Genomic DNA, 26,358 nt, shown 5'->3' with positions numbered 1-26,358 from the left:
CATTTGGCATATTCATTTTAAGGTTATTAGCTCTCTCAATTTCTAGTTATCTCCTCAGTCAATCCTGATGTTCAATGGCAGTGCTGCCCAAAATTATGATGTCATAGTGTACATTTTCATGCCTGCTAGACCCCCTAGCTTGTAGCACATTATACGGTGAAATACTTCTGGGGCCAAACATATTCCAAAAAGCACTCTTAGGAAGCAGTATTTGTTAAATGGTTTGTTGCAAGTGCAGATCTTGGAGCTCTCTCTGTCCAAAAGGATCTGCCAAAATTGAGCCCAAGCGTCTAATTCGCTGAATAATTTGTTTCCAGTTCTCTTCTTGTGGTCAAGCGGAAGTGTTCTCTTTTTATGTTTCTGTTCAGCTCCTGGGGTCCATACAAATTGCCTACAATGAATAAGGAGTGAACCCAATCTCTGGTTCTGCTGTTCTCCAAATAGTACCCTTTACCTCCTTGTTCTACAGTTCTTCTAGCCTCTTTCTTAAGCCTTGTGGAACTTTTCGTGTAGCATGTATCACAGGTTCTGCATCATCTCTTAACTGTATCTTGTATGTTACTGGGAAACACCCATTTCCTTTGAATACATCTTCATATGGTGCTATTAATACTTTTATATCTGGTTTTGTTTTCTTTCTGTGTCTCTGTGGCATACATTCTCTTAATGAGACCAAGCACTTCACATGTGTAGGCCGAAGAGTGTTTGCTTGCTTCTGTGTGACAAATTCTTGTTTTATTGTGTTTAAGTGTGTCTTTGCACTCACTCAACACTGGAATTGTTCCTCCATTATAGTCATTCCCAGAGACTTTTGACTTTTCCACTTTTTTAGGGGCCCCCTACATCTCTGTCTTTCAGCTTCAGTTATTATAGTGGTGCAGTTCTGCCACTGTAGTTGACCTTTCTAAGTCCTCTAAAATGGACATGCTTAGTCAGGTTCCTTTGAAATCTGGTGTGCCTCAGGAGGATTCAGGGAGGGTTAATTATCTGAATTTGGGGTCATTTGAGCTAAGGGTTGCAGAAATATAAGCCCCTCCCCCCAAAATAGCAGTTATTCAAAAAGTTTCTACATGGGTGTTTTGCTGTTGTGGTTTGGTTTGGGGGTTTGTTTTTTGTTTTGTGTGTGTGTGTGCAGAGCTAGAGATCAAACTGTTGATGGGGTATGGGTCAAAATGGTCTCAATCTGTCTAGTTTTATTGAAGGTAGTGCATGGCACCTGCTAAATCTTTGGGAAACCCAAAATGAGACCAATATTTTAGAACATAGTTTTTTTACAATGCGAATGCCCCAATACAGAAAAACTTGAATCCATTTTTGCATTTATTACATCCACTTTCCTGCATTCTCTGCATGTTTTAGCATAATGCAAGAGCTTATTACAATTGCTACGTATTTGCCTGAATGCTTGACATTTTCTATACTCCTGCTGATTGCCACATCGTTGGCATTGTTTCCTGCTTTTCATTTTTCTGTCCCTGTCCAATTTAATTTCTGTGAACTTCTCCCTTGCTGGTTTAGCTATAATACTCTGTGATGTGCCCTATGCCTTTCCCTAGGTTTTTTATTTGTGTTTCTGCTTGTTCTGCTGCTTGGCATATACATATTACCCTTTCTACTGTTAGATACATCTCCCTTAGTAACTGTTCGTGTACTTTTTTTATTGTTACATCCCAGGACAGTCTGGTTTTTATTTAGTCTTTTAATCCATAATCACAGGACTGACTTGTTTATTGTTTTCCTTTTATTCTGTGTTCTCATCTTGAACATTTATCTCTTATAACTAACATATTTTCTAAGGACATATTTTCTGAGATCCTCACACATTTTCATTGTTTCTGCAAAGCTTTTCTCGCTCCCTATCGCCATCTATATGGAATGTGCTGTGAACAGTCGGGGATCCTGTGTCTGTTGCAAGAAAAGGAGTACTTGTGGCACCTTAGAGACTAACCAATTTATTTGAGCATGAGCTTTCGTGAGCTACAGCTCACTTCATCGGGTGCAGTGAGCTGTAGCTCACGAAAGCTTATGCTCAAATAAATTGGTTAGTCTCTAAGGTGCCACAAGTACTCCTTTTCTTTTTGCGAATATAAACTAACACAGCTGTTACTCTGAAACGTGTCTGTTACTGTTAAGAGCAGAACAATCTTTGGCTCATTCTCCAGTTTATTTGCCCCAGTAGCATTCATCTACACTTCAAATTGCTCCTTGAACAGTTTCCAGGCACATTCAGCTTTTCCTGTGATTCTCAGGGCTGGTGGGGGAGTTACTTGCAGTTGCACAGGCCATTGCAATGTACCAGCCATTGCAATGTGATCTCTCACTGGATCTTCCGGTGCACTGTGCCTTCCACCTGTCTGTTACCATGTAGTATCTTACTGATGAGCAGAACGTTGTCAAGATAAACATTTTATTATGAACAGGAACTATGTACGGCAATGAGGTAACAAATTTTCTACTGTTCTGTATATCTGCAGCCTGGCACTGTCCAGTCCTGGGCTGCTTTCATTCTGCCCCTGCAGGAAGTGTGTCTGAGGAACCCAAAGACTACCTCTACAGCGTACAGGAAGTGTGGCATCTCAATACTCCCTTGAGTGCTTATTGTGTAGCACAGTTCTTACACAGTTCCCATCTCTGTCATATCAGAGCTCTCGTGCTGGAAAATGCACATTTTTCTTGTATAAGTCATCCAAAGGATGCTGTGGAAGTAACCTAAACACAGCAGACTAAAGACTAAAATTAAAATGTGTTTTACAAAGCATATAACCTTTCTCAAATAGTGAGATGTGTTGGTTTTTTGCATGGAAAGGTTTTTTCTATAAAACTGAGCATCACTACTCAGTCTGATTTATATTTGTACATACTTGTTCTAAGCATTGCAATCATCAAAAGCAGATTATTCTTTAGAAAGCTAACAAAGCTATACATGCATTATTCTAGCCACCATTTTTTTGTCTTAAAACAGGGGAGCAGTTTTCTGGATTGATTCAACTTTATGGTAGCAGAGTCAAGAGCTTCTGGTTTCAAACTGTCACTCAGTGCTAATTCAAGAGTCAGAAAGGAGTGTATTGTACGTCCAGGATCAGCTGATGATGATCAGAATGGCTTTTGAGTTATCTTTTCTCTACCCACCCCTCTTTATCTGAAAGTACAGTGCTGAAAATGGATACCTATGTTGAACATAATTTTTTTCAATGTGAAGGATGTCCTAGAGCAGTGGTTTTCAACCTTCTTTTTTCATTTGTGGACCCCTAAAATATTTCAAATGGAGTGCGGACCCCTTTGGAAATCTTAGACATAGTTTGCAGACCCCCAGAGGTCCATGGACCACAGGTTGAAAAGGTCCTGCCTTAGAGTAACAGAACTTCTTAACTTCTGATTGTGTTGTGGGCATCCTCTTCGGCAGTGTTTTCTTCATTTCTTTCAAAAAATGCCCTTTACGTTGATCACTAATATAATTATTGTGATTTTGTGACCCTTCATAGCGTTGTTCTCAGTTAGTCTAAAAATAGACTTCTATTATATAAAGCAGCAGAGTGCAGTTCCTATCCTTCACCCCCCCCTTTCCTTCCCTCTTCCCCTCTTCTCCCCCCCCCCCCCCAAAATCTGGGCTGGCTTTTCTAGACTATCCAAATGTCTTGGCCTAATTGATAAAATTTAAAAACTTTACATAGGACAGCAGTGCAGAATTTTTAGAACAGGGGATTGCTTTGGAATGCCAAACATATTACCCTAAAAGTATTTAAATATTTCTCTTTTTTATCTCCTGTTTTTCAAATAAATAATGACAAACTGAAATCATTATTTGTAAACTTTATGGAATCATCCATCATTATTTATAGTCAAGCACAGATAATTTCAAAAATTTGTGCCTGAGCTTCATAGCTTAGCCATGCAGGGAAGAAAATACTAATAATATTCTATATAAATAAACAAGTAGGCACAAAGATGAATGCACTGTAGTTGGAAGTTGTACCATTTTTTGCTGTACACAGTAAAAATTTCACCAACTATTCACATCTTGGGGCCAGAGACCATTCAAAATCAGGACCCGTTGTGCTAGGTGCTGTACAAAAACATAAACAACACAAACACACACAAGCTCCTGCCATGAAGACCATCATGGGTTTAGGCAAAGTGAGTTAGTGGTTTTAGGCAGGTTCCCAGTGAACAGGAGTCTACATCACAAAACCCACCACAATTAACATCCTTATTGGCATTATCAGTAGAGAGACCAAGCAGTAAATGGGCATGGACGCTGACTTACCACCTCATCCTTAAGGAATGGTCCCTCCAGAACAGAGTTAAGGCATGCTGGTGGGACAATATTGGAAAGCCTGTAGTACTGTGTATTGAGACACTGTGTTCTCAATCTAGTACAGGGGTGGGCAAACTTTTTGGGCCAAGGGCCACATCTAGGTGGGGAAATTGTATACAAGGCAGGGGGTTGGGGTGCGGGAGGGAGTGCGGGTTGTGGGAGGGGGTGTGGTGTGCAGGAACGGGCTCAGGGCAAGGGATTGGGGCAAGGAGGGATGCAGGGTGTAGGAGGGGGCTCAAGGAACGGGGTTCGGGTGCAGGAGGGGATGCGGGGTCCAACAGGGGGTTCAGGGCAGGGGGTTGGGGTGCGACGGGGGCTCAGGGCAGGAGGTTGGGGTGTAGGAGGGGGTCTGATGGGGGCTCAGGGCAAGGAGTTGGCGTGCAGGAGGGGGTGCGGGTGCGACGGGGCTCAGGGCAGGGAGTTGGGGTGCAGGAGGGGTGCGGGGTGCAGCAGGGGGCTCAGGGCAGGAGGTTGGGGGGTGCAGCAGGGGGCTCAGAGAAGGGAGTTGTGGGGTGGGGTGCAGGAGGTGTTCGGGCTCCGGCCCAATGTCACTTACCTAAAACATCCCTGTGCAGCCCCTTGGGGGGGGGGCACGGCACAGGGCTCTGCATGCTGCCCTTGCTGTGCCTCCAGGTACCTCCCCCGAAGCTCCCATTGGCCACGGTTCCCCATTCCTGGCCAGTGGGAGCTGTGGGGGGTGGTGCCTGGAGGCAAGGGCAATGCACGGAGCCGTAGTCTGCCCACCCCTGATCTAGTGTCTTCCGTGAGCAATAAAAAATAGCTCTCAAGATTTAGATTTTAAAAGAAACAATCCCAATATAAACCAATTAATTTAGATTCCACAGCACATGTAAATAAGTTATTTGGAGTAACACTAGATTCAGAACATCTTGCAGAATCTTTCATTATACTTCATTTGTTTTCTGAAAGTCAGACATTCTTCAGCAGCCTAACTAGAGTAACCAGCTTTAGAAAAAAGCATGTCAGCATCACAGAGCTGTGTGATCCTTGGATGCTACTCCCTTGTTTATACAAGTAGGGGTAGGAAGATGATTTTACCTCTGCATATGGTATTAGTAAGATCAATACAGGAATATTGTGTACAGTTCTGGTGTTCACATGCTTAAAAGTATATTGAAAAATTGGAGAAGGTACAGAGAAGAGCCACAAAAATGATTCAAAGAGTGGAGAAAATGCCTTATGGTGAGATTTAGCACTCAGTCTGTTTAATTTATCAAAAAGAAGGTCAAGAGGTGACTTGATTACAGTAAATTAGTAACTTCATTGGGAGGAAATACCAGATACTAAAGGGCTCTTTAATTTAGTTGCATAACAAGAACCAGTAGCTGGACATTAAAACCACACAAATTCAAATTAGAAATGAGGTACAAATTTTTAACGGTGAGGCTGATTAACCATTGGAACAAACTACCAAGGGAAGTGATTAATTCTGTCTTGTGATTTTTTCAAATCAAGACTTGGATGTTTTTCTGTAGGATATGTTTTAGTCAAACAAGGTATTGGGCTCAGTGTTCGGGTAACCAAGTGAAATTCTGTGACCTGTGTTATGCAGGAGGTCAGACTAGATGATTTAATGGTTCCTTAAAAACTATGACTGCATATATCACTACCTTTCTGTGAATCATCCAGCTGTCATAGAGTACTGTATCAGTCTTTTTGCAATACATCTCTGTGTTATTGTTTTAGGAGTTGCTGAATCAGTCTACATAGCCTTATATTTTTGTTTGCATTCAATTTCCACAGTGGATTTTGTTTCCCAGGGGTACCCAGTGTTGTGAGGCATCTTGCTATTTCCTGCCATGGGTCAGCTCTCCAACTACACTGGCTATGTTCAACACAAGCACTCCCCTCTAGGCCTCAGAGGCCCTGCTGTCATTCTACAGGTTAGTAATCGGCATGCTCAAGCCCTCCAAGTTTCTCCACGGAACGTCCAGCCCTGGGCCACTGGACACTCGCAGTATTCCCAGATTCGCTGCTCGCAAAGAAACAGTACACCCCAGCTTACCAGCTCTACCTCAGATGACCACTGCACTTAATACCCAGCGCTTAGATACGTTTATAGTGAAATCAAGTTTTAATTTAAGAAAGCTTAGAGATTCAAATAATAGCAAGTAGAAGTATTGGAAACAAATGGTTGCATATAAAATAAAATCATACCATGTATTCTACAGCCTAGACTTAATGAACAAAAGACTCTCATCTTGTAGAACATTGCTCACCCAAAATCCTTGCTGTGCTTTTACAGTCTGGCTTGTTGTGCTCCCCCTTAACATAAGTATGCTTTCAGATTGCCTCCTTGGTGAAGGATCTAGTATGTTCCTTTGAACTCCAAAATATCCCAGAACAATCCTTTGTCTTTTCTAGACTATCCAAAAATGGTACCCCTGCTGTTTGCTACATTCTGTAGATTTCCCCTCTGGTAGATTTTTGTAATCTCTTTCTTAGCCTCTGGCTAAGTATGCAAATAGATATGCATTGTGAGGCATACAGTACACAAATAGCCAGGCAGAGAGATAGGTGTCTGTTATCTCCTGCCTGAAAGGAACCTTTCTGACATATATCAACTCCTGGTGACCTGCCTTATCTCCAAGACCTTAAGAACCTAGTTTCCAGTATAGATATATAACTCCTTAAATATTATCCATACATACATTTTTGCAGTAATTGTCAACCAGTGGACTACTGGCTCTCTGTAGAGACTTCACACGCATCCTTTAGTTCACTGTTATGCATATGTCTGACCCAGGGGATCCCTGTACAGCCATATGCACCCCATGGATCCTCTGCCAATTAGTACCAAGTGGTCCCTGGGTATCAGGATGTACCTGTAATACTGCAAGATTTCAAATCATTTTTAAAAATTCCTTTGTCTATGTTATATCTACTGTGACACCCACAAACAACTGACTGGCTGATCATTACTATTTGTGGGTACTTGGAGATTTAAAATGTTATCAGTGTTATTGCCTTACATGGCTATTTACTGTTTTGATCTCTACTACTTACACATTTTTACCCTTTCTCCCATCTTTTTGTTGGGTTATGATCGAACAGACAACTAAGCTCTTAAAGGCTGGGACTGTGGCTACTCTTACGTATGGTACTCACCTAGCACATTGTGGGCACTACTGGAAACAAATAACTAACCTCCTCTTGGTGATCAGGATTTTCCTCTCTGAAATAAGTAAATGGGGGTTTGTTTTTGCCCTGTAGGCTCTCAAGATAGTTGTACCCATGTACTCAACCCAGGAGTGTGAATGTTAAAGTAAGAATCACTCCTTGCCATGCATAGATTGTGGAATATATTTGAAAATAAATATTTTAATTACATTGGTATTTCTGAACCTAATGATTGCAGACATCTTTGTTTTTCAAAAAATAAAACAGCTGCGATACTAACCTTATAGAGTACACAGAGGGGTTTGAATGCCAGTTTCCAATCTGATTTAACTATCAAAGTGAATGTTAATATTTGTAAATTAGACTCTTCATTTAAATGCTGAAAGATTTAAACAACCTTCTGACTGTTAAAACTGGTATTAAAGCTGGCTTACAGTTTCACCAAACGCCTGCCAAAAAGCCAGTGTCAAACATGTCATTTTATCAAAATGGCAGCCACTGTAAATCTCAGAAAAACCCACTGTAATTAAAATCAACTATTCACATCTCAGTTTATTCATGAGAAGTGCTTCTTAGCCTTTTATTTTGCTTTGAACAAAATGAAAGCAATTTTAAGGTCACCTACTGACTTAAATTTCTTCAACATAATATCTTTCTGTATTATGCTAGTGTCCAGAGACCATACTCCAGGCTCATATCTGAATCAGGATATCATTGTGCTAAGTGCTGTAGAAACAGAGGTAGATATGGCTCCTGTCCTGAAGAGCTTACAAGATGCTCTAAGATGATGAAGACAGTCAGTTTGTATTATATATACATTTGCTATTTTAAAAAAGTTCTGTAAATACAACAATAAATACATATTGTCATACCCCAGCTTCCTTTCAGACTAGCAAGTTAAACATTGGCTGATTAGTAGTAGGGCATTGTAGCGGAAGTGAATTTTGAGAAGGAATTTGAGGACACAAGTAGGAATAACGTATATCGGAGCAAAAATGTAAGAGTTGTGAGTATGAATTCAGCCGAATGTGAGCTGTTGGGACCTGTGTATGTCTTTAATCTGCACCAAGCAGTTGGAGCACAATGCCAGGTGTTTAGTAGCCTAGCTAAGGAAGGGCAGATTTCAGCAGACCTTTCCATTATCGGCATGCAAGAAATTAATTTAAAGGTACTATACATTCAGTAATGTGTTAAGTACTATTCATAATACAGCATTGTATAGGAAAAAATATAGGTACAAATAAAATATGCCTTGAATTACAAAAATGTATTTGGTTGTATGAGTTCTGACTAGGGACCTGATCCTGCAAACGTTAATGCACATGATGATAAAGAATGAAAAGACTGCTTGCATGCTTAGTTATTCATATGCGTGAGTGTTTGTAAGATCAGAGCCTAGAAATGTATTTCATTCAGTAAACTAACCAAAGTGATTCTTATGGTGAAATCCTGCTCCCATTGAAATAAATGGCCAAACTGCCATTGACTTCAATTGGGCCAGGCTTTCCCCCTCCTGTACTCTGAATCCCCCATTTCTGGCACCCCCTTTTCTCCCCTCAGAGCCCACCTCCCACCCCCCAGTTAGAGCCCTCACCCCCTCCTGAACCCCAACCCTCTGCCCCAGCCCAGTGAAAGTGAGTGAGGTTGGGGGAGAACAAGACACCAAGGGAGGGGGAATGTAGTGAGCAGGTGCGGGGCCTCGGGGAAGCGGCAGAGCTAGGGTGTTCGGTTTTGTGCGATTAGAAAGTTGGCAACCCTACCTCTAGCGCTGCATTGAAACATGTTTGGCACTAGGATACCTGGGAGTGTATCCTAAGGTTCTTAATGCCTCACTGGTTATATCTAGGGCTAGGTTTGTGGTGTATTGTGGGAGAACTTGTCTGTCTGTCCCAAGCCTCTGTGCAAAAGTGTTCTTAGTCCACCAACGCATCTAGCTGAGGCTCTTCCAGATCTGCCAACTCCCTGCTTTTATCTGTTCCAGCCAAAGACAAGCCATGGGTCCAGCACTGGTGGAAAAGCTTTTCCTGCTCGCAGCTCACTGTTGCAGGATACAGAGAGAGGGTCTGTGAGATGGTGGTGGACATTTCAGCAGCAGTGGGTCTCAGAAGGGGTACAGACAGTCATGGCACAATTAAGGCACCTGATGCTTGCTGCCATAGCTGCAGATTCACTAAATGGAGACCAGTGCTTCTGGTGCAGGACCACAAGGACAGAGTAGTGGGATCACATTGTCTTGCATTTACCTTTTTGGACACACACAGACCTTATTCCCGTCAAATGACATGGTTATCAACAGAGTCTCCATGCCTCCTGTTGTTTTAGGGAACCTCGCTGTCCCTCTGCTGACATGGCTCGTGCAACTGTACCCTGACCTTCAAAGGCCTGGCAAAAGAAGGTTTAATTATATGCTTAGCAGTTGCAGGATGGTGGTGGAGTGTGAATTTGACATCCTGAAGGCAGGATGGGTGCTACCTTTTAAATCATTTGGATGCCAGTGTGGCAAATGCCATTTGTATTACTGTGGTCTGCTGCTCCCTGCACGTCTGTGAGGTGAAAGGCATATATTTCACATAAAGTGAAGACTGAAGACACTGATGATTTGCAGGTCTGGTACAGGCAATCAGGAAGTGTATCTGTCATTGCTGGGGCTAGGTGCAAATATCAGAGGACGGGCTTACTACAGCAATGAAAGACTACATTATTTTTTATCCAGGGAAATTGTGGGACAAATTTACTAGGCTCTAGCTCCTGGTCTTGTTACGGTGCTGCTTCCTCTCCAGGCCCATCCCTAACAGATCTTTGGAGTCTTCTTTGAGTAATGTCCCTATGAATGCTCCGCAGTAGGTTTATCTGCACCCGTGCACTGAGATTTTAGGTAGCAGTATCCGTTCAACCCCTACATGTGCTCTCCCTCCCTCATGGTCTGCCTCGAGGCTATCTAGCACTGCATATCCCCCTCAGTTCCTTCTCCACCACTTTTGTCCTCAAATGGAGCGGGCAGTTGTCCCTTCCTTGTCTGTGTCATTAGCATCAGTAGTAGTTTTTGTTTCTTTTGTTATCCTTAATAGTTAATATTTCCTTTTTTACTCCATTGGGTTTAAAAAAAAAGAAGAAAAAACTTGAGTTTATTTTTTCCACCCAGTTTGGGGGGGATTTCCTCCACTCCAGGGGCATTTAGAAGATTCTCTGAGTTCTTTCAGTCGAAAAAAAGAAGAGAACTTTCTTCTGCATTCCTCATTACTAGAGGGTGATAGGCCCCCCACCCCTCCCATCATGCCTGGCTCCACCGGCTTCAAGAGGTACCCTCTCCTGCAAGGAGTTGATTCCTGTAATGGCCAGACATGCTCACTGTGTCCAGTGCCTGGGAGAGTCTCATATCCCTTAGAAGTGCTCCCTCAGCCATCAGCTAAAGCTGAGGTCTCACAAGAACCGGGAGCTGAAGTTAAAAGTTGAAGGAGAAGGCACTTCAACTTCTAGGGGACTCCAGTGCTGACCCCAGATCATCCCCAGAGCCTTCAACTTCAGAGGGAGTAGAGTAACAGAAAAGACCAGCAGATTCCCCCTGTAAAAGCTCCAAGCCCCCAAACTGAGTCATTGGCCAGCCAGAGGGGTTCCCCAGTGCGGCCACTTCAGTGTTGGCAGCTCTGAAGCGCAGGACCCAGAAGCATCAGGGTGCCTACACTATGAGCCCAACTAGGGATCCGATTCCTGCAAGTGGCAGGGGACCCCGGCTATTACTGGGACCTTTGACACTAAGCTACCCAGGTGGCCAAAGACCTCTATGGGCCTTCCAGTGTCGCAGATGCCAGACCAGGCGCTGGACATGGTTAAGGCCTTGCAATCCAAGGACAAGCCAGCCATGGGACCCCCCTCCCCCTTCGAGCCTCTGGCTTCCTGCTCCCTTCCCCTCGTTTCCTGGAAGGTTTCATTCCTGGTCACAATAACATCTGCCCACAGGGTCTCTGAAATTAGGGCCCTTACCTCGGAGCCACCCTATACGGTGTTCTATACGGACAAGGTTCAGCTGCATCTGCACCTGGCGTTCCTGCCCAAGGTGGTTTCGGTTTCATATGGGCCAGGACATATATTTACCTTTCCAAAACCTCATAAGTCAGAGGAGGAGCGCAGATTGCCTCTCTGGATGTCAGGAGGGCGTTAGTCTTCTACATCGACAGGACCAAGCCGTTTCATAGATCAAGGCAGCTGTTCATTGTGATGGCAGACAGGATGAAAGGTCATGCGGTGTCCTCTTAGAGAATTTCATCCTGGATCACTGCTGATATATGCTGCTGCTATGATCTGGCAACAGTGCCTCCACTGGCGATTGTGACCACCCATTCAACTAGGGCGCAAGCCACATCGGTGGCTTTCGTAGCCCAGGTGCCTATCCAGGATATCTGCAGAGCCCATTACCTGGTCTTCTGTCCACACATTTACATCTCATTATGCACTTATCCAGCAGGCCCAAGATGATGCTGGCTTCGATAAAGATGTGTTGCAAGCTGCATGACCATGAACTCCAAGCCCACCTCCAGGGATACTGCTTGGGGGTCACCTAGAATGGAATAGACATGAGCAAGCACTCAAAGAAAAAAAAATGGTTACTACCTTTCGTAGCTGTTGTTCTTCAAGATGTGTTGCTCATGTCCATTCCGTTACCCGCCCTCCTACCACTCTGTCAGAGTCTCTGGCAAGAAGGAACTGAGAGGGTGTAGGGCCAGCAGCACCTAATATACCGATGCATGAGCGTAGCACTCCAGAGGGCACCACTGCTGACCCTACGGATGCTGCTTAGGCAAAAATCTCGGACGACTGTGCACATGGGCGCTCACACACCTAGAATGGAATGGACGTGAGCAACACCTCTCGAAGGACAACAGTTACGAAAGGTAGATAACCGTTTTATTCCCCTACAGGAGGTGGCAGCTGGTGGATATTCTGCACACCTGGTCCTCGTCCAGAATTGACGTCCCAATTAATGAGGCAATTCTAGATCCAGCCAAACTCATCTGGCAGACACCAGCCTCCATCGCACCCAACCTGCAAGAGAGCCAACAAAAAATACTACATCCCTCCCAAAGAGGTAGACTTCCTGTTTCAACATCCACGACCAAAGTCCATTGTAGTGGATTCAATTAGTGCACAAGGCAGGCAGCATCATGGCAAGTCAACCCCATACAATTCAATCATAGAATCATAGAATATCAGGGTTGGAAGGGACCTCAAGAAGTCATCTAGTCCACCCCCCTGCTCAAAGCAGGACCAATCCCCAATTAAATCATCCCAGACAGGGCTTTGTCAAGCCTGACCTTAACTTCTAAGGAAGGAGATTCTACCACCTCCCTAGGTAACGCATTCCAGTGTTTCACCACCCTCCTAGTGAAAAAGTTTTTCCTAATATCCAACCTAAACCTCCCCCACTGCAACTTGAGACCATTACTCCTTGTCCTGTCATCTTCTACCACTGAGAATAGTCTAGAACCGTCCTCTTTGGAACCACCTCTCAGGTAGTTGAAAGCAGCTATCAAATCCCCCCTCATTCTTCTCTTCTGCAGACTAAACAATCCCAGTTCCCTCAGCCTCTCCTCATAAGTCATGTGTTCCAGACCCCTCATCATTTTTGTTGCCCTTCGCTGGACTCTCTCCAGTTTCTCCACATCCTTCTTGTAGTGTGGGGCCCAAAACTGGACACAGTACTCCAGATGAGGCCTCACCAATGTCGAATAGAGGGGGACGATCACGTCCCTCGATTTGCTGGCTATGCCCCTACTTATACATCCCAAAATGCCATTGGCCTTCTTGGCAACAAGGGCACACTGTTGACTCATATCCAGCTTCTCGTCCACTGTCACCCCTAGGTCCTTTTCCGCAGAATTGGGTTGGAAAAGGCTAGATCTCTTTGGGAGGAAGGCGTATTCATCGGCAACATTGCAGATAAGTCATGAACTGCCACGCTGTCATGGCCAAATATGATTTTATTAATTATGGGAAACTCAGTATGTTTCTGGAACACTTACCAGAGACACGAAAGGAGCAGTTTCAGGTCATTGTCAGAGAGGGTCAGTTAGTAGCCAGAACGGCACTACAGACAGCACTGGATGCAGCCGATACAGCGGCCTGCTTGGTCTCCACAGCAGGGGTAATGAGTTGGGCTTCTTGGCTGCACCTTTCCAGGTTACCCAAAGAACTGCAGACAATGATGGAAGATCTCCCGTTTGAAGGGCCCAAGCTCTTCACAGAGAAGACAGACTCTTCTCTCCATACCTTGAAAAATTCCCAGGCCACATTACACTTGCTGGGAATCTACTCTGCGGGACAGAAATACAGTTCTCAGCCACAGCACAGGTCACAACCTCCTCAATACCCGCCATCTCAGCACCATTACGAGCCGCAACATAAGAGGCCCAGGGTTCAGAAGCAGAAGTAGTCAGCAATCCAATCTGCAACCTCTCAGACCGCCTCTTCAAAGCAGTCTTGACGAGCCCAAATAACTATACTTTGCAACATCAGTTGCCACCTACACATCTGTCATGCCCCTTTGGAACTCCTCTTTCACAGCAGTTGGGAGAAGATCACCTCCAACATATGGGTCTTGGAGATTATTTTGAAGTTACTCCATTCAATTCACATCCTTCTCCCATTACTACTCTTCTTCCCTGCCCTCTTTGGAGACCCTTCTCCCAAGAACCTACATCACCAGGAAATAGATCATCTGTTATGCATCGGGGCCCTAGAACCGGTACTGGTGCAACTCAGGGGCAAGGGGTTTTACTCCTATTATTTCCTGATATGCAAGGCGAAGGGAGGTTGGAGGTCCGTTCTAGCTCTAAGGGCATTAAACAAATACATGAAGGTGCAGAAGTTCAAGATGGTCACGCTTGCAGCTATTATTCCAGCTCTAGAGCAAGGAGATTGGTTTTCAGCCCTCTACTTACAAGATGTCTATTTCCACATCTCAATACGACCATCACACAGGAGATTCCTATGGTTTACCTTTGGGCAGGACCATTAACAGTAGGGTGCTCCCATTTGGTGTCTCCTCCACACCCAGGGCATTTTCCAAGGTTCTCTCTGTCGTAGCAGCGCACCTGCGAACATTGGGCATTGTGATCTACCCATATCTAGATGACTGCCTCTTCAGGACTTCCTCATTTCAGGACACTATACGAGCCACCTAGACGACCATGTGCACATTTGCATAGCTGGGTCTATAGCTCAACTTAAAGAAATCAGCATTGACACCGGTACAGCGACTGGAGTTTATCGGCACCTACCTTGATGTAGTACAAGTGAGAGCGTTCTTCCCGTTACACACTCACCCTCTTACAAGTCTCATAAAGACAGTCCAGGCCAGCCCTCAAACATCGGCCGGGAACTGCCTGCAGCTGCTAGGTCATATGGCAGCATGCAGCTTCATCACCCCAAACGCCCAGATGTTCATGGGGTGTCTTCTGATGTGGCTCACTTCTGTCTGTCCCCTGAACAGGGACAAACTAACCAAACTGCTGTCACTGCCCTCTGCATTAAAGCACTCCCTGGACTGGTGAAAAAGGCCCATCCAATGTCCGAGCAGGCATTCCATTCTTGCAACTGATTCTGACGGATGCCTCCCTAATAGGCTCACCTACATGACTGCAAGGTTCAAGGCAAGTGGTCTTCCACAGAAGTGATTCTCCATATCAGTCTTTTGGAGCTAAGTGCCATCAGGAACACCTGTGCACACTTTCTGCCTTTCATCAAGAACACCCACAGAAAGGTCCTGGTGAACAATATGACCTGTATGTTTTATATAAATCGCCAGAGGGGTGCCAGATCTCTCTCCCTCTGCACAGAAGCTCTCAAACTTTGTAATTGGTGCACCCATAACAATGTGCTCATCTCCGCTGTCTAACTACCAGGGATACAGAACGTGACAGCCAACAGCCTCAGTCAGTACTTTTCTCACAACCATGAATGGGAGCTGAACTCAGAGATGCTTTGAGACCTATTCGCTCTTTGGGGAACCTCGACTAGAGATCTCTTTGCTACTTACCAGAACAAGAAATGTCCTTGTTACTGCTCCAGGGCCAGCCTGGGGAATCATTCACTCAGAGATGCCCTCATCCTCCTATAGGACAGAGATCTCTTGTATGCCTTTCCCCCATTTCCTCTTCTATCCAAGGTCCTGTTGAAAATTTGATGAGACAAAGTAAGAGTTATTCTGATCCTTCACCCCAACCTGCAGGTCCTCCACCTCCCAGATTTGGCTCCTTCTTGGTTCCAAGACTTAGAATGCTCTGAGAGGTGAAAGACGTGTTGCTGTACAGCTGAAAGTCTACCACTTGATGTACTTACCTACAAAAATAGAAATGATTCCAAGTTCGATGTCATTCTAAGCACACAGACCCAACTTTGTCTTCCCTCCCTCTGATTTTTAGATTACATTTTAGACCACGAAGTCAGAACCGTCACTCAGCTCCCTTAAGGTACATCTTGCTGCTGTAACTTTCCAGTTACTAACCATCAGATAGACGGATACTTGGTGTTTGCTCAGTCACTGACACACAGATTTCTTAAGGGCATTGGGAATCTCTTCCCGCATGTGAGACCATCTGCTCCAACCTGGGATCTTAACCTAGTTCTCAGTGCTTTGATTGGACCTCCTTTTGAACCCATGGCAACTTGCTCTCTCATAACACCTGTCTATGAAGACAGCATTTCTAATTGCCATCACCTCAGCTAGGCACATAGGAGAAGTAGCAACCCCAATGGCACACCCAACATATGCTGTCTTTTTTTAAAGACAAAGCAACTCTGAGGCCGCATCCCAAGTTTCTCCCTAAAGTTGCCTCCACTTTCCATGGGAATCAACAGATCCATCTTCCCACTTTTTAAACAAAATCACATCGTGACAACAGGGAGGCAATTTTGAATATGCTAGATGTTAGAAAAGTACTAGTATTCTACTTGGACAGGACTAAGGACTTCAGGAAGTCCCCTAAACTTTTCCTTTCGTTTGCAGAAAGTTCCAAAGGCTCCGCGATATCGGCTCAAAGATATCCAAATGGGTCTTGGGTTGCATTAATTGCCGGCTACAAAAGTGCCATGTGAACATCTGTTCTCACTTTCGAGAGACATAAACAAGAAGCAGGCAGCATTATCTCCTGCAAATGTAAACAAACTTGTTTGTCTTAGCGATTGGCTGAACAAGAAGTAGGACTGAGTGGACTTGTAGGCTCTAAAGTTTTACATTGTTTAGTTTTTGAGTGCAGTTATGAAACAACAAAAAAATCTACATTTGTAAGTTACACTTTCAACGATAAAGAGCTTGCACTACAGTACTTGTATGGAGGTGAATTGAAAAATACTAGTTCTTTTATTTATCATTTTTACAGTGCAGATATTTGTAATAAAAATAATATAAAGTAAGCACTGTACACTTTTTATTCTGTGTTGTAATAGAAATTGATATATTTGAAATGTAGAAAAACATCCAAAAATATTTAATAAATTTAAATTGGTATTTGATTGTTTAACAGTGCCATTAATCGCAATAATTTTTTAATTGCGATTAATTTTTTTGAGTTAATCATGTGAGTTAACTGTGATTAATCGACAGCCCTAGTTCAAAGCTGAGGCCTATAGCTCTGCTTACTTTCATTTTGTATTCAGTATGGAGAGTTAATCCCAGAGCAGGGCTTTTCTGATGCAAAATCTGAATGCTTGTGTAGTCACAACAGCTGTCCCCTCACTATGTGGTATCTTCCATTACCTAACTGCAGAGATGAATTTTGGCCCAGTGTTTCAGTAATATTGGACACACATGGTTTTAAGTGACAAAGCAGTATGCTTATGCATTCATTTGAGACTCTCAGTTACAGCTGGCTCCAGATCAGAACAGGGAGAATACATTCACACTATGGCCACCCTCCTGGCTGCTTGTAGTAGTTGGATCATAGTAGGCGCTGTTGCATCTAAAGACACAATTATCTATTGCTGAGGAATTGCAAATTCACTAAAGCTCTTTACAGCACTTGTGGTTAATAATGGATTCCTAAAAAGCTCCATCAAAGAATTTCAGACCTACCAATTTTATGTCCTTATTTTTATTTTATTTTTTAAAATTGTATTGTATGTTACCATCTTATTGAAATATTTTTTCATTCAGTACATTCAATATATTGGTATCATAGATGCACATAGAATTAGTAGGTTGGTTTGTTTTGTTTTTTAAAGATCAGTATTGTTTTTTAAAGATCAGTAGACAGTAGGTTTTTATTAGAATTCCTATATGATGGTGATAGCTAAGGAAAATATTTGTTTACTTTTGTAACATTTACACACAGGAATTAAAATATGCAGCACATCCAAGAATCAAATCTGACAAAAAATTGTTTTAAAGAATTTAAAACGTATCAGACAATTTGTTACCTCTAAAATGTTTCTAGTAGTGCAGAAATATGAATTCGATTTTTGTGTGAAATTGTTTGGATATGCTTTGAGCATTGTGTTAAGATACATCTGTGCAGCTACTGTTGTGCTTCAATCATTTACATTTGAAATCAATGTAAAACATAACTTTCATTTGTTACTGAAACAAATTGCATTTACTAATGCTTACATTCAATGTGTGCAGTTCTATACTACTTATGAAAAACTTATTCATAAAAATTCTCTACTTAGCCTCTTTTATTTTAAAAATAAATAAATATTGCTGGAATTATATTTTCAAAACTAGAATATTTATAGGTACCCAATAACTTCACTTCTCTGAACCCCAAAATTATGGAAAATGTAAATAAAGAGGTTTTAATTCAGAACATGTAGGCTTTTATTTTGTACAATAAATAAAATGTAAGGTTACTGTGTGATTGAGACCTGGTTTGTATTTAGCATGTTCTCCAAAAATCACTAGTATACACTACATATATAATAAAGTGGGTATGTATGTGCTATATCTCACACACACTACTCTGTGTGTGTGTGTGTGTGTGTGTGTGTGTGTGTGTGTGTGTTACATTTAAACTACGATAGATAATGAATTCATGCTTGTATTAAAAACTATATAAATATGAATATTTGAGGCTTTTAGCATTTGATGAACAAAGAATTACGTGGCTACAAAATAGAACAATTGATAAAATCCTCCCCACTATTGGCTATTATTTACTGTCTCTTAAGTGGCAGGTTGTATTTATGCCAATTTATCTGCTTCAGGGAACATTCTTGATAGCAGAACAAAGTGAATAAAAGTAGTTTGCTTTGCAAATGAATGCAAATGGTAGAGCCTTTCGGGAAGCCCTTTAACAGGGGCAACGCACTTTGATTATGAGTGAAGCTGCCATTTGGACATGGTGAAAAGAGCACGCTTGAACCATTGATTGGGGGAGACAGTAAAAAGTCAGGAAGGGCCCGTTAAGCTTGCAGTGCGGCAGGCGGATGTCAGTGTGGTTAGAGCACAGTGGGAGAATGACAGGCAGGATTAGTGTCAGGGAGAAGCTTTGCTGTAGCTGTGGAGATGGTCCCTGGGGTCACTCACCTCTGACTGTTGTTCTGTGCTGATGGCTCTGTAATGCAAACTGCTTGATATATGTCTGTTCATTATCAGAAATGGTGATTAGAAAAGGTATTTATCATAAAGGATTCTTTAAAAAAAAAAAAACAGAAATGGTTAACTTCTTTTTACAAATGCTTAGTTCAATTGTCACTACTTTTACTAGTGTGGAAGGCTGGTACAGAGCCTTGTCTTCTTGGAGAGGCAATTTAACATACAAAGATTTAATAGTTAATGTTTTACCATATCTGAGGAACCAATGTTTTTCACTTTTTACTCAGTTTTATACGGTTGTCATAAAGGAGGAAATTGTGTACAATTTGCAGCATGCTGTTACAGTAGAACATGGTTTTATACTTTGGTTATTGGGCCTTGTTGCTCTTTGAAAATGTCCAGTTTCTTTCTGTTAATGTGTGCAGTGCACAGAAGCCACAGGGTTTAGGTGCTTTTAAAAAAAAAATTCCCAGTGGAACGTAAAATTGTCAGATTTCACTCCTGTATTGTGCCAAAATGTTAAAATATAATACATTATGGGTGCTTTAACAACAGACTGAATTGGGCATGCTATTTTAAGATACAGATTTTTAAATAACATTTAGGATTATTTTCAGTATTTTTTTTAACTGAGGACTTTTTAAAGATTTCTCTTCCTTTATATATCATTCAGTTATATGTAAGAGGATTTTATATATTATTTAAAATGTTGATATCTTAGACTGTGGTTTAAACTTTAAGTAGTAAAATTGTTTATTTTGCTTTTTTTTCATAGTGACCTAAGTTAATTGTGTGTACTGCACTAATGTACATTTTGTATATTAAATATTTTAATGGTTCAAGTTCCTTCACTGATGGTTGTTTTTATGTACTGTTCTCTATAACAGAGTGGAAGAAACAGAGCATTCAACTAACAAGCTTTGGAAACCATATTAAATTACATTGTTACAACATCCATTATTTGATTGATTTATGTAATGTTTTTGTTCAGTATTTTATCCAACTCCATTTTTTTCATTTTCCCAGCATAATAAATGTTTTACAAATGTTTTGCAGGCACCTGAATGGACAGAAGAGGACCTTAGCCAGCTGACAAGAAGTATGGTTAAGTTCCCAGGGGGGACCCCAGGTCGATGGGAAAAGATTGCTCACGAATTGGGTCGATCAGTGGCAGATGTGAGTTCACTCAGATTTGCTTTGTATGGAGAGTGACAAACCAGAACAAGACAGGCAGTGTAGAAGGCAGACGTAGATGGGGACCAACATTGTCTTTTGAACGAGGCTGCAATCCTTTTAGGACCTGGAAGTGAACCATTAACTAACTAAGTAAGAAGCAGATGTCAGCAGTCCCTTGCTCCACAATTAACAGCTGTAACTGATCAGCTGTATGGGGGATTCTGGTGCTTAGAGACCTGAGCTACTGTAACCTGATAACAGAAAAACAATGCCAGTTTTAGTGTTCATAGTAACCCCTTTTAACTGCAAAAGGACATTTGTGAGACTTCGTTAAAGTTTGTTCTGTTTAAGCCAGGTTTAAAAAAAAAAAGTATGAATCAGCTAATAGCATTTAGACAAGGGGTTTCCATTAATTAAACTGAAATATTTCTACAAAATGATAAAACAGTTGGTCTGAGATGGATACTATTGCAGTTCCTATTTCCAAGACTATAATATGGTTAACAATGGTATTGTGTAAAATAATTAATATCCTTATTCAAATACATATTTTATAGTGGTGTGCCATATATATACTAAAAAACTGTACTTAAGGATTTAAAGTGTTATCCTGAACGCTCTTGAGTGGTCTATAAAAAGATTTTTTTCATTTTCAGTAACAGATCACTTGTACATGCTCTACAGTGTCTGCAGAGGACCATTCAAAAGTCCTTTAAGTTGATCCTATTCCAAAGAGTCCAGCGGGGGTTAAAGAGAATAAGATTTAAATGTTTAATTCTGTTGATGCACATTTTGGAGCTTGATGTTCTGGATTTAGTAATAAAAACCTAGCAAAGATACTTTTTTTTAAAAACCAAACCTTCATTTACTCAAATGGTTATAAATTTTCCTATAGGTTACCATGGGTTGTCTGCAAGCCAGTTTATAAAGTGTTTTTACTTTTTCTCTGGAAACAAACACAGAAAGGTGTGTTTATCCCTATTGTGATGTCATTAAGAAATTAAATTAACCTATATTGTATCCAGGCAAGCTGTAGGGATCTTGATGTGCATATGACTACGCAATTCATAACACAGTATACTGAAGATAGTGAAATATGTTGTGTCCTATTTAGAGATAGGAGTGTCTCTCACTTAATAGTACTGGCCGGGGAGGGCCTCATTAGAAGACACTTTATTTTACTCAGCAGTTGTAAGCAATATATTTTATTGTAAGCAGCTTGACAGTGTACTACGTGTGAAAAATAAATCTTTAAACACAGACTTGCAAAAAAATTAACAAAATCTGCCTGAGACAGACCATTGTCGTCATTATTATTATTTATATTACTGTAGTGCTTGGGAGCACTAGTCATGGACCCCATTCTGGTAGGCACTGTACAGACAAAGAATAAAAAGACCAAGACATTTAGAATCTGTCTTTGAATATCTAGTGGGTCCATCACTAAAGTCTCCAGGCGCTAACAAATTACATGATGCAAAAACCTGTCCTGAAAGATTACATTCTACACCCTTCTTCATCTATTGTGGAGTGTCTCTCTCTCTCTCTCTCTCTCTGTGGTGTGTATGTATGTAAAAAATGTTTTTATAGAGAGTCTTTCACACATGAGATCCCAAAATGTTGCCTCTACATGCCCAGTATTGGGGGAGAGAAAGAAGACTGCTGCTCAGACTCCTCAGAGAGAGAGAGAGAGAAACTGAACCACTGTGTCCTCTGTCCTCTGAGCTATCTGGTGAGAGATGCAAAAGATATATCCCGTAAGCACTGAGCTGGCAAGGAAAAAGGAATCATAAGAGATTTTTTACAAGAGGAGTCAGGATCTGGAAATATACCTGCTATAGCATTGATTTCTTGTGGTCTGTATGTAATGGTGGCTTCTGCTGGAGCTAGCCACCCATGATTACAGAATGAGTCACAGCTGGAAGAGATCAGGATGATTGCCCTATAAAGAGCAGCAGGAGGCTGCAGAGAAGGGGGGAAGCGCAGGAAATTGTAGTGTGTGTGAAGGGCTCCTGCAGGGAAGACCACAAGACCATGGGAGATGTGACAGAGCCGGAGCCTAGGGAGGCTCCTGTTGGGAAACCCAGATGGAGTTTAGGCCTACAAATTGGAGGCCTAGAGGCCTGTGCCAGAAAGCGAAGTTCCAGCTAGGATGAGCTGAGAGGATGGGCTGTGAAAACAGACTGGGACAGAAGAGTTCCAGCTGTGAGAGAAGACACCAGAACTAAGTATGGAGTGTTGTGTGGTGATGGACTTTATTTTGGAACTTTGAGGATTAAGAGGAGTTCATTATTAAGCCAGCTCCAGACAGAAGGAGATGTTGTTATGCACATGAAAGCCTGTATGCAGTTCTAAAGGGGCCTGCAAATGGGGACTAAAAGGGCAGGGTTCCTGCAAAGTGAGCCTGGCCAGAACCTGGGGGGGGGGAAGGGGGTGTCAGTGAACAGGCACCCCAATATGTAGCCCCAGCAATAAAGTAATTTATGTAAGCCTTGTCTATACTAGGCTTTAATCTGAACCCTTCCCACTAATGCTGGTGCAGCTCTGCTTTTGTACACCAGGCACCAGCAATCACGATTATATTTACCACTGTATTGCATAGACCTGCACTGAGCAGGCTTCCATGAAATGGTGCTTAAAAGGACAGCAATTGCCTGGAGCCCTGTGTACATTAGCTCCCCCACCATTGATGCTTTGGTGTTAGAAACTGGAGTTAGGAACTACCATAAACATAGATATTAGGTTATCCCTTGTCAAAAGTGAGATGGAATCTTTATTTACAGCCTAGTCTAGCATTATCCAGGCCAGAGGGTCACTGGCTTTCTCTCATGTAAGGAATGAACCAGAACTCTTACATGTGGTCTTCAAAGCAAAAAATAATAGTGTGCAATGTTCCCTCTAATTGTTTACATCCATGTGCGGAATTAATTTTATGTGCATCAATATGGAAGTGATGTATGGCGGGGGCGAGGCCAAGGGATTCGGGATGGGGACTCAGGGCTGGGGCAGAGGGTTGCGGGGGGTGGGGGTTCAGGCCGGGGATGAGAGGCTCTGAGCTGGGGTAGGGGATTGGGATGAGGGGTCTGGAGTGTGGAAGGGGGGAGGGGTTCAAGGTGTGAGATGGGGCTCAGGGCTGGGGCAGAGGATTGGGATGCGCAGGAGGTGTGGGCTCTGGGGTGGGGCCAGGCATGCGGGGTTTGGAGTGCCCCAGCGCTGCAATGAGGAGAGAGGACTCCCCCCAGAGGAAAAGGCGCCTCTTCCCGGCCACGTAGCTTAGAGGGAACGTTTTGTGGGCTTTTTCTTCTTTATAATATATCCAGAGAGCCTGAGATTTTTACAATAATTCTTGCTTACTTTTTGCCTAGAAGTATCAGGAGTCTTGTTTTCTCTCTTTCTGCAGAGAATTCTTTGTAGGACTTGTAAACTACTGTATTTGCATCTTTGAGGATTGCTTCCAAGTGTTTGTCAGGAGCTTGGCTAAATAGGTATTAACAAAAATAGTGTTGTTTTTTTAAATAATCCAAGTAGAAATCTTCCCTCTTTTCAACTGCTCAAGTTTCAGTGTTTTATGATGTCGTCATCCTGCTGGCTCTTTTTAATCAACAAAAGGTCCTTTAGCAAAAACAGTAGAAAAAACATAGTAATTTGCAATGTTAAAGAAGAAAACCCAAAAGCGCTGACCCTTATGCATAAAATAGAAGCAAAAAAAGAGCACCAGCAGATTTTTTTTTCTTCCCACTCTGTAGGTCATCTTATATTCCTTTGTGGTGGTGAGATTTGCAATACCAAACTGTTCTGAGATCCTCATTTCCACTGCAATTCTTAAGCAGAATGAAGTGATTTAAGGAGAGTGTTTCTGGCTTTTGTCAACATGTCAGATCCTTAATGTTGTTTTAACCGTAGTCTTTTTGTGGTTTCAAGTGTTTGTTTTTTGTATGTTGGCTTTTGTTTGTGTGTGCATGGGGGAGGGAGTTAATAATTCTCATCCTGACACAATATATCATATAATATGCTTTTGGCCAGTCTTAATTTTTTTTTTTAATTTTTTAAAAAATAATTGGGCTTTTGGCCTTTATTTCTTTGAATAAAACTGCCTGAAAAGTTTGCTTTTATTAAAAAAAAACAAACAAAAAACAAAAACCTGCTTAGAAGTATCATAATGCAGTGTACTCTTCCTTGGTTCTGCTACACAACATCTTTGATACCTGAGCATTGTGAGCATAATATGTCTTGTGAACTCTCTTAGTTTGCAGTGAGATGAAGGCATCACTGTTCAGTGTCTTGGCCAAACAGTGGCTAGAGGGAGTTCAGGGGAAGGGAGCTCATACCTTGCTGCTTATCAAGGTAAGGGAGGATAATCCTAAATGGTTCAGCCACTTGAAATCTGTGCTGTCAAAGAGGTGGTGTAATAGCAGTTAAGTTCCTTCTTAGCAGCCCATGGCGCTATGCCTCAGTTTTCTCATCTTAGGATAGCTGTTTGAGTCTCAACAACGCCTCCCCTCCTGGTTCTGGGGTCTGGTTCCACAAAACCTCAGAAAAATATCTCCAGTAGTCCTTGCTGAGACTCCTGAGCCTTTCCCTCAGGCTTGATTTCCCTTTGGGCTCATGGGAATGTCTTGTATTGCCTATTTCTTTAAGCTTTCCCCTAAAGTTTGGTACAACCATTTTTCATTCTTCCATGGAGCATTTCTACAGCCTTTTTTTAGCTCCAACCACCACAGCTGCTGCACCTTCCATAGCTTCCTCTCTGAAAAGACTTGCAAGCAGCCTCTGCTCCATTCAAGTTCTCTCATTCCAGGCCTTCGACCTGGCCATTGAGAAGAACCCCTTTCTCTGACCGTGTTCTTTCACTGTATGGAACTGCTGCTTCTTTCACAGTCTGCACAGATTTCACCTGATCCGCTGATCACATGACCCTTCCTGGTCATGTGCTCTGGTCAGGTACTTCATCTAGGGATTCCCAGTCCTACCTGGGAGCTACATTACTCAGAATTCTATCTTTTAAAGGGCCTGGGGCTTCATAAAAAGCATGCTGAGCTCAACCAGCAAGTGCCCTATTACAGTGGGTGTCTTCAGCCCAAGTTTCAAACCTGAGCTTTCTCCTTCAGCACTCTAAGGGACAGGAATGTAAGCAGGTGGGTTTTCCATCTTGCTGTAAACAGAATATACACACACTTCAGACATCCCCTTTCCTGTGGTTTGGCTTTACTGTTGACTCAGATAACAATAACAGACTGAGTTTTATATCCTATGTGCAGGTCTATGTTGCAAAGTTAGGTTGGCTTAACTACATTGCTTAGGGATGTGAAATATTTTGTGCCCTGTGCGGTGTAATTAAGCTGACCTAAGCCATGCTGTAGATACCACTTAGTCAACAGAAGAATTCTTCCGTTGACCTCGCTACTGGCTCTTGGAGAGGTGGATTTACTACAGCAGCAGAAGAAGCCCTTCCTTTGCTATAGTAAATGTCTACACTGCAGCTGTGCTGCTATTGTGTTTCTAGTAGAGACATACCCTAAACTTTCTTACCAAACGTGGCTTTTCTTAGGGTCTCCTGGCCAGGTATCATTTGCTTCTTCCTCTACTTCCTTCTGCCTCTCAGATGCATATCCTGGTGGGAGTGAAGATCCAGCTGCCACTATGACTTAATAGGGTTTATATTTTTATGCAGGGTTTAAGCACACAACATCATATGACTCATCAGAGGAGTCCTGTGTCCCCATGCAGACTCTACAATCCTGCTACAGACTATTACCCTGTTACGAGCGGGAAAGACTGCTTTCTGAAAGGGGCAAACACTTCAAACCCTGAAGCATAGTTGAGAGCAAAGAATATGTGACAATGAGGGGAAGCCAGTGAGAGGTTGGGGACAACTCTGCTCTCCCCCCAAAAAAGGCTTGGGGTGGATGGAGGAAGGTTTATAGATACTGACAAATATAGAAACAAATTCCTTATTTGTTGGGAGCATACTGAATTTCTTATCTTGATTCAGTTAACAATCTGTTAATTAAATTGATGCAAAAAACTGAAAAGAATCTCCCTGAATTGACAGACACAAGTGTGAAATTAGAAGTCGTGTAGTCACTGATGATGATTAGTAGTTATTTTGTAAGCCTTAGTAGTTTGGTTGTTCTTAAATTCAAGAAGTCTACACACAATATCTTCACAGTTGCTTTTTCTCCTGCTATTAAAAATTACC

At 42.3% G+C, this 26,358-nt stretch overlaps 1 protein-coding gene across 3 annotated transcripts in view; it reads left to right on the top strand.

Moving 5' to 3' along the window:
* The window catches only part of DNAJC1 (DnaJ heat shock protein family (Hsp40) member C1), a 198,313-nt gene that overhangs the window by 154,961 nt on the left and 16,994 nt on the right, over positions 1–26,358 (top strand). For all 3 annotated transcript variants that reach the window (XM_084618548.1, XM_084618549.1, XM_084618550.1), the window contains one exon: positions 20,040–20,159. In XM_084618548.1, coding sequence (XP_084474674.1) covers positions 20,040–20,159 — 120 coding nt within the window. The remainder of the gene's footprint in view (positions 1–20,039; positions 20,160–26,358) is intronic.

The sequence above is a fragment of the Lepidochelys olivacea genome, assembly GCF_965140295.1.
Source record: "Lepidochelys olivacea isolate rLepOli2 genome assembly, chromosome: 2".
NCBI classification, from domain to species: Eukaryota; Metazoa; Chordata; order Testudines; family Cheloniidae; genus Lepidochelys; species Lepidochelys olivacea.
Note: the sequence above shows the minus strand (reverse complement) of the source record. Positions and strands in the feature narration are given on the sequence as shown.